Genomic DNA, 9,358 nt, shown 5'->3' on the forward strand with positions numbered 1-9,358 from the left:
TCAATAATAAAGTAATACATTTTAATAATAGAAAAAAATAAAATTCTTAAAATATTAAATATAATATATTTACAAAAATAAAAAATTTAATTGGGTCGAGTCAGGTCGGGTCGATGACTTTTCACCTTAAACTCGGCCCTGACCTGCCCCAAAATGTTATACCATATAACCCGTCCCACCCTACTCCGAGCCCCCAAATTAAAAAAATTACCCCTATCGGATCGGGTCGGGTTGAAACCAGCAAGGTTCATATATTTTGACCATCACTATTAGTACATGTGTTGCTTGTAGAATGAGCAAGAGCCACAAAATTCCCTTTAATGAATCAATAATCGTCTATGACAAACCATTCCAGCTCGTGTTTTCTGATTTGTGGGAACTCTCGCATATTACATCCAGTGGTTTTCTCTATTATATATCTTTTGTCGATGCTTGTACCAGACATTGTTAGGTTTATTTACTCAAGAGCAAAGATCAAGCTCTTTGGTCATTTGAGATGTTTCATAGCATGGTGAAAAATCAGTTTGAAGCAAGCATCAAGGAGATGCAAACTAATTGAGGTGGTGAGTATAAGCCCTTTTCTAAGTTGCTGGAATCCATGAGAGTCAATCATTGGTTCCCTTTCCCTCACACATCAGAGAAAAATGACACTATTGAGAGGAAGCATATACACATTATTGAGCTAGGCCTTGTGTTGATGGCACAAGCCTCTCTTCTGTTTCGTTTTGGTCCTATGTTGTAAGTATTGATGTTCATCTGATCAATCGATTTCCAACTCGCGTATTACAGGGGAAGTCACCATTTGAGATGTTACATAACAAGAAATTAGATTAAACTTCGTGAAAGTTTTAGGGTATAGGTGTTTTCCTCACCTTCGAGCTTATGAAACACACAAGCAATGCTACATGTCTCAGCCTTGTGTTCTCCTTGGCTATAGCTCCCAACGTAAGGGGTATCAGTGTATGGGGTCTGATGGTTGAGTTTACATTTCCAGGCATGTAATCTTTAATGAAAGTTGTTTTCCTTTAGCAGGTGCAAAGGTTACGAAAAGTTTGGTCTTTGATACTAGGCAACAAGAGTGTGTTGAATTGTCTGTTGTACGTGGGACATATAGGGTTTGCATGGTAGATGGCACATGCATGGTTCCACTCAGTCCTAGCCTTACTCCACCTCAAGTAGATTCTAGTTGTCATAATTCTATGGGAGCCCAAGGCAGTGTGCAACAGTGTAGGAATGATGGAAGTCAGTCTGTTGTTGATGTCTCAATTGATGTGACAAGTCAGGGGTAAGACTTACCCAATATAGGTGCATTAGATCAAGCGAGGCTAATTATGCAACCCAAGAAGTCATGAGTTTTGTACCAACAGTTCCTATAGCTACTATATTTGTTGACTCAAGACATCACATGATAATGATGACTCTAAAAAAAAAAGCTATTATTTATGATCTTTTTACTTAGATTAAACTTAAAATTTAGCATTATTAGGATCTTATTAGGATCATTTTTATATATTTTTTATCATTTGCATCATGAAGTCAGTTGACGGAAGTTGGCTTGATTTAAATTTTTTATGCTAAAAACCGATACACTAATGTTGTGGCATTGCTTAAAGCTGCAGGAGATGATGTGATGTGTTACTGTGCCAAATTGTTGAACAGAACCTGCAATAACTGGTGACTTAACATACAGTTATGGAATTTTTTGGATTCGGACAGATATCCAATATAACTGTAAAATGGTTGGAAAATATAGGAAAAATCATATTTTTTCTATTGGATGATGCTTTAACTTTTTGGGCTTATAAATAGGGTCTTCCTTCACACTTTTTATCATCGATTTTCATTCACGTCCAATATTTCTTTTCATATTCAATCCACGATGGCAGCTCAAATCTATCGCTAGAGAGTTCACTAGCAACAGTGGAGCAGTCGTGTAGTAGTAGTGGCTGATCGGGGTTCAACATTTCATTTGTGTTATTGACATAAAAAGGGAAATAAACTTTGCTAAGTTGGATGATCAATTCTCTTTTTTTATTTGGTACTAAACATAATGTGTTCAGTGAATTGCTTGACTCATAGTTTCTGCTTTAAACTATATGTTTATGAGTTGCGTTTTAATTGGATGTTATTAGAGATAATTTTCATCTTAATTATATGTTATTTGGGTAGTTTTTAGAGATAAATATTATTGAGATTGCATGATGCTATTGTCCCAACATTGATGTTTATGAGAGTAAACAATTCATATAGAGATATATAATGCCAATTGTTATGCTTTGTTAACATTTAATCTGTGGTTTTAATCAGAATTAAATTCATTAGGTTAAGTGTTAATCGTTATATAACTCATAAATATATTGCTACAACATAGTCATTTTGCTAGCAGCCATGTAAAACAACATTGTAGGTCCATCGGTCTAATTGCTCTATTGTTGTTTCCTCATTTTCTTGCTTTCATTATCCTAATTTCTTTACTTTGCTATTTGTTTGTTAATTACTAAATCAATCATTCACCTACACTTAACTCTTTTATAATCTGTTTCACTCATTATGGAATTCGACACTCATAGCTCTTTTGAGCTACCACTTTATTACTTGAAGTATGTGTGTACTTACATAATTGCTGTAGCATCTTACGTAGCATCAAGTTTTTGGCATCATTACTGAGAACCATCAATTTTTGCATTAGAGTTAATATTTATTTACTTATTTTTTTTTCTTTTTTAGGTACTTGTCTTTATTAGTTTCATTGGTTTATGACCTGTAGAGATAACGAATTAGAGCATTTTGATCCAGAGATATAACAAACATTCTGACGCCGTCAAAGAGAAGTTGTGAGTAATCAAGAAACCATGAATATTGGAAATGGTAACAATTCCCTACCTCCACTCCAACATGACAATAATAAAAAGTTATCAATTGGAGCTGGAATTAATGAGCAACAATTTTACAAAATAGATTATCGTAATTAGCCTATTCAGGAGCACGTAGTGCAACACTCGATGATTTACATCCTGACATTCTGTGACCAACAATTCATGTTGCCAATGTATGGAAGTATGTGATTCATTTGTTTAGCAAGGAGTTCATGAAAAAGCCTTGAAACTGAAGCTGTTCCCTTATTCGCTGAGAGATAAAGCTAGAGCATGGTTGAATTCACTTTCACCTAGTGCTATATCATCCTAGAATGAGCTGGCACAAAAGTTTTTATTGCGATTCATTCCACTAAATATGAATGCGAAGCTGCGAAATTACTTGACATCGTTTAATCAATTAGAAGATGAGAATTTGTATGAGGCATGAGAGATATTCAAAGACTTTCTGTGAAAATGTCCAATGCATATATTCCCACATTTGAAACAAACTGAAATGTTTTATAATGGGTTGAACATGCACACTCGAATAGTGGTTGATGCTTAAGCAAACAGAGCATTTCTGGAGAAGAAATATAATGAGGCATATGATATTGTGGAAAGAATATAAAAAATGAGTATCAATAACTTAACACAAGGAACACGTTTGGTAGACGCAATATTGCAATAGTGGATTCTGATGCTTTCAAATCAATGGCTTCCCAAATCACATCATTGACGGATATGGTGAAAAAGCTACAAAAGCTAGGGGTATTTATGAGGTAAAATCCATATCTAGCATTTTTTATGTTTATGTGGTGATAATCACAATTATGGAAGAATGCCCTCAAAAACCTGAATTTGTTTTCTATGTGAGGAATTATAGTAGGAATGAAAATTCCTATAGCAACATTTACAATGCCAATTACCGTAACCATCCCAATTTATCTTGGAGAAGTCAAAATGTTGTCAATCCTCAGTAACAACATTACAATAAGTAACAGTTGATGCCACAACCTCGTATATATCAACAGGCCACACAACCATGACATAGGCAGAATTATCAAGGACATTATTCAAATCAAACCACTAATATTTCTTCTCTCAAAGCCTTAATGAATGAGTACATAGTGAGTCAAACAACATCATTAAAGGCTTTAAAGAATCAAGTTGGTCAAATGGTGAATGCTTTGAGCAATATACTACAAGGGATATTGTCCAGCGATACTGAAAATCCAAAGCAACAAAAGAAAACCCAATGCAATGATCATTGTAATGCCATTACTACTCGAAGTGGTCTTCACATTGGAAAACCTGTTGAGGACCCTAATAAGACAGTTGACGAGGGGGATACAAAGTATGACAAGGGTAAGAGCATGAAAGTGAATCTTGAAACTCCCACTGTTAGTGTTACAACAAGAGAAGCAGGATGATGTAATAATTATGGACCATTGCCAGCAACAATGCGTACCACACTGTCAGATGCCTCTTTAGCTCCAATGTCGCAGCAACCACAAAAAATGATGCCTCCATCATTCCCTCAATGATTCAAAAAGACCAATGAAGATCAATAATTTAAGGCATTCATTGATGTACTTTGAAAATTGACAATCAACATTCTTTTGATTGAAACATTGGAGCAAAATCCAAACTACATTAAGTTCAAACGAGAAGTTCTTTCCAAGAATAGAAGGCTCGGAGAATTTGAGATTGTTGAACTTAAAAATGGATGTAATGTTATGGATAGAAGTCGATTACCACTTAAGTTTAAAGATCCATAGAGTTTCATTATTTACTGTATTATTGTTGATAAATTTGTTGGAAAAACTTTATGTGACTTGGGTGCTAGCATTAATCTAATGTCATTGTCAATTTTTAGGAACTTTGGGAGTGGTGAAACATGACCAACCACCGTTACTTTGCAGCTTGTTAACTGTTCCACCGTACATCCTAGTGGTATCGTGGAAAATATGTTAGTCTGAGTAGACAAATTCATTTTTCCCACATACTTCATCATTTTGGATTGTGAAGATGATAAAGATGTCCCTATTAATATTGGTCGCCCCTTTCTTGCCAACGGTCGAGCATTGATTGATGTAGAAAAAGGGAAATTTACTATGTATTTGAATGATGAACACATTACTTTTAATGTTTTTAAGAATGTTTTGTATGTTGATAATAATATTGAATGCTATTCAATTGATGTCATTGATGTGTTTACACAGGAGCATTAGAATGAATGCCACAACATGAATGATGCTACCGACAATGTAACAATAACAATTGAGGAGATAGTTGAGGAAGAGGGAGCTTAGGGGAATTATATGCAACATTTTGAATTATTAGAACTCCCTGATTGACCTATTTGTGCTCTAAAAAACTCAATTGAATAGCCACATGCTTTGGAATTAAAGCCTTTGCCCGAATATTTGAAGTATGTTTATCTTGGGGACAATGATACTTTGTCGGTTATTATTTCAGCAAAGCTTGAAACAGCATAAATGAGCAATTTCTTGGAGCATCGCTGATATTAAAGGCATTAGCCCAGCCAATTATGAAAGAAGTTGTTCCAAATGAGATTATAAAATGGTTGGATAATGTAGTTATATACTTAATCTCAGACAGGAATTGGGTCAGTCCAGTGCAGTACGTCCCAAAGAAATACGACATTACTATGGGTTCAAATGAAAAAAAATGAGTTAGTACCAACAAGGACCACTATTGCTTGAAGAATATGTATGGACTATAGAAAGCTCAACAAAGCTATAAGGAAAGATCACTTCTCATTGCCATTTATAGATGAAATGATGTATCGTCTCACCGAAAAAACTTTATATTATTTCTTATACGAGTATAGTGGTTACAACCAAATAGCCATATCACCTGAAGACAGGAGAAAACTACTTTCACCTGCCCTTATAGTATGTTTACCTTACGACGAATATTGTTTGGTTTGTGCAATGCTCCAACAATATTCCAGTGATGTATAATGGTTATATTCTTCGATATGATTGAATATTACTTGGAGGTATTCATAGATGACTTTTTTATTTTTGTGAATGACTTTGACCAATGTCTTATTCATTTATTCATTTGGTTGTTGTGTTGAAACGATGCAAAGAAACCAATTTGGTTTTAAATTGGGAGAAATGTCACTTCATGATGACTGAGGGCATAGTGCTAGGGCATCATATCTCTAGTCATGGCATGAAAGTATACAAGGCTAAGGTAGAAGTTATTGAGAAGCTACCACCTCCCACCAATGTGAAATCAATTAGAAGTTTCTTAGGACATTCGAGATTTTATCGAATATTTATCAAGGATTTTCCCATATTGCTAGACCATTATGCTCATTGCTGGAGCAAAATAGAAAATTTGTGATTGATGATAGGTGATGAATACTGCTCCTATAGTCGTAGCACCAGATCAAAATTGTTCACTTGAGCTTATGTGCGATGCTAGTGACCAAGCTATTGGAGTAGTGCTAGGGCAAAGACGAGAAAAAGTCTTTCATGTTATACATTATGCTAGTCAAACACTGAATGTTGCCCATCTCAATTACACTGTAACACCCATAGCCCATATATATCTCGTAATACGAGTCACATATGTCACATCAATTAGATAAATATTTACTATGCATGAAGATTTAAAATCTCGTTTCTTTTTAAACTTTCACTGTTTCAACTTTTAAACTTTTATCTTATTCGTATAAAATCATAAATGTAACTGCTTTTGTAAATTGTTTATAACCATAATTGATTATTATAGTAACTGATTATGTACAACCTATAATGTTATCTACAACCCAATCTTTTCCATTCAACTTGAAATGTTACATACTACTTATTTTACTAACTCCAATTATTTTTCATTCATTCAACCTATAACAATAATCGATTCATTATATTACAACTTTTCCCTAAAAACTAAACTCTAATCCCTGAATCCAAAATCATTAATTTTAAAAACTGTCAACTAGGGTTTTACGAACGTACATCTCTATTCTTCAAATTGTCATTTCAATTTTATTCACATCTTTTCTCTTTAGATGCCTATTGCTCAAATGGAAACATACTTCTTTGATTCTGGCCTTTCCCTAAACCGGTTGTGTTAACTATAATTACTCGATGTTTTTCTCTATGTATCGATATATGTGGAAAAGTTTAATGCATTTACAACCTTCTCATTTTCCTTCTTTTTCAAAATTCAAAAATATTTATATAATCGATTTACAACACAAAATGTTCTATGTATCAACCGAAAAAGTTATCTGTTTATATAACAATATTAGTTGAAATTGAAAATATTACTCTTCTAATGGTCACAAAATAACTTATAAATTGCCAATATTATTAATATAATTAACATTTTAAGTTGTCATTCAAATGCTACTAGATTTTAAGTTGATACGGCTTTATTCGTTCACACCACAATAAAATAAGTTGGTTGCGATCTGAAATATTATAAACTTTGACAATATCGATATTTAAAAAAATTAATACGTACCAATAACATAAGTTATTCGATTAAACCATTTTAAATTATTTTAAAATATTTACAACCTATTTTATTAAATTTCTTTTCAAATTTCTGATTCCGTTTTTTAGCCTTATGTATTTCTTACATTCCCATGTCATCAGTCCAGTTTTCAGTTTTTTGTAAATACACTTTTCAAAAGTTCGATAACAGCCATATGTTGAGTGCCATCTGTCAGTTCTTGGTCCGATTGAGTGCATCTTTAAGAGGCGGCGAACGAGAACTAGAATCATGTACAGAGAGACAGATTCACTGAAACAGAAGCTATCCAGGTAGGGTAGGGTAGGGTCGGGTCACCTTCAAAACCGATGTCGTCTTTTGACGATGATGGCTACTTAGGTTACGACCCTCGCCTCGTTTCCCACCAATCCCACTCCTTGGAAGCCGACTCGGTCAAGGTCTCACTACCCGATTCCCCACCGATGTTCAACAATCAGTCGCACGCTATCGGAGATGACGTCTTCTCATCACAATCGATGCCCGAAACTCCTTCTCCACCTCTCATCTACGGTAGCGGTGGTGGATACTCTGCTTTCTCACCGGAGCACAACGGGGAGGAATTCAACGGCGATCAGTTTGGAGGATCCAATGAGCCGGTCTTGCCGCCGCCTGCTGAGATGGAGCCTGAAGAAGGTTCTGCTTTGAGAGAGTGGCGCAGGTAAGTTTACGATCACAAGTTACTGGGTTGAACTTCATTTCTATTTCATTTTGATTAACTCAAACTATTAAAACTACCAACTTAAATTTTCTATAAAAAATATGGAAGGAATTTTATCATTTATTATTGATTATGTTTTTAAAAGTTTGAGTTTGGATTTACTGATTCGCAGACAGAACCTGATTCTACTGGAGGAGAAGGAGAAGAAAGAGAAGGGGATGGTGGAGCAAATAATAAAGGGAGCAGAGGAGTACAAAGTTGAATTCCATAAGAAGACAAGTATAGCTATTGAAAAGAACAAAGCATCCAACAGAGATAAGGAGAAGGTGATACTCAGACCTCAAATTCACAATTCTTATACTATATGTTTTGCCCACCAATTTCATTTTATGAAAATCTTGTGTTATAGTGCTCTGGGTTTATTACAAATTCATGGATTTAGATTGTGGTTATGTGGAGCGATGAAAGTGTGTTAGGAGAGACAGATGTATAATTTTATGTTTGAGGTACACTTGTAAGTTTGGAAGAGATTGTATGAGAAATTAAAATTTTCAAAGATGATTGGATCAGTGTGTTAGTATACGGTGTTTCTGTTTCTGCAAATGACTCATGTTAGGATCATATATTGGCAGGTATGTTTGGAAAATAGGGGTAAATTCCATGGAGAGGCAGAGAAAAATTACTGGAAGACAATTGCAGAGCTGATCCCGAATGAGGTGCCGACTATAGAGAAGAAGGGAAAGAAACCTTCCATCGTTGTGCTCCAGGGACCTAAGCCTGGAAAGCCAACTGATCTTTCCAGGATGCGACACCTACTCGTGAAGCTGAAGAATAATCCTCCTCTCCACATGAAGTACATTTGAATGATTCAGAGCCATTATCAAACATCACGTGACATTCAGAGCTAATTCATACAGAGCCTCTGAATCATTCAGCATTTGAATCATTCAACATTTGAATCATTCAGCACTTAATCATTCTGAAGTAAACAAATAACTCCTAAATTCTTTAAGGATAAATTATATGATTGATCACTCTCGTTTAAGTTTGTATAATTTTTCTCGTTGAATTCAAAAAAATAATATTTAATTACTTTCGTTTTTATTTAGTTAAGATGTGATTACTGAGTGTTAACCGTCATTGGACTTTTTAACGAAATATTTATGGAGCACGATGAATGTATGAAATTAAAATGAGTAAACTACACAAAAGATCACTAATATTTGAGTAAGTTTTTGTTTTCTCCACTGAAATTTCAAAAGTAACAAATTGGTCAAGACCATTTTACAGTATATCTCCGAAAATGATC

General features: G+C 34.6%; 1 protein-coding gene across 1 annotated transcript; it reads left to right on the plus strand.

Annotated features, from left to right (window-relative positions):
* Positions 1–7,616: 7,616 nt before the first annotated feature.
* LOC120116735 (clathrin light chain 2-like) lies at positions 7,617–8,979 on the plus strand. The gene is made up of 3 exons (XM_039137142.1): positions 7,617–8,049; positions 8,222–8,375; positions 8,682–8,979. The coding sequence occupies exons 1-3, from the start codon at positions 7,700–7,702 to the stop codon at positions 8,910–8,912; spliced, it is 735 nt and encodes a 244-aa protein (XP_038993073.1). The 5' UTR covers positions 7,617–7,699; the 3' UTR covers positions 8,913–8,979.
* The last annotated feature ends 379 nt before the right edge of the window (positions 8,980–9,358 follow it).

Source organism: Hibiscus syriacus, unplaced genomic scaffold, assembly GCF_006381635.1.
Source record: "Hibiscus syriacus cultivar Baekdansim isolate YM2019G1 unplaced genomic scaffold, ASM638163v2 tig00110303_pilon, whole genome shotgun sequence".
Taxonomy (NCBI): Eukaryota; Viridiplantae; Streptophyta; class Magnoliopsida; order Malvales; family Malvaceae; genus Hibiscus; species Hibiscus syriacus.

Bases quoted from the DNA above. Each gene is read 5' to 3' on its own strand.
- LOC120116735 (XM_039137142.1), top strand. From the start codon at position 7,700: ATGTCGTCTTTTGACGATGATGGCTACTTAGGTTACGACCCTCGCCTC. The intron at 8,050-8,221 runs GTAAGTTTACGA...ACTGATTCGCAG, and splicing joins GCTTTGAGAGAGTGGCGCAG to ACAGAACCTGATTCTACTGG. The intron at 8,376-8,681 runs GTGATACTCAGA...ATATATTGGCAG, and splicing joins CCAACAGAGATAAGGAGAAG to GTATGTTTGGAAAATAGGGG.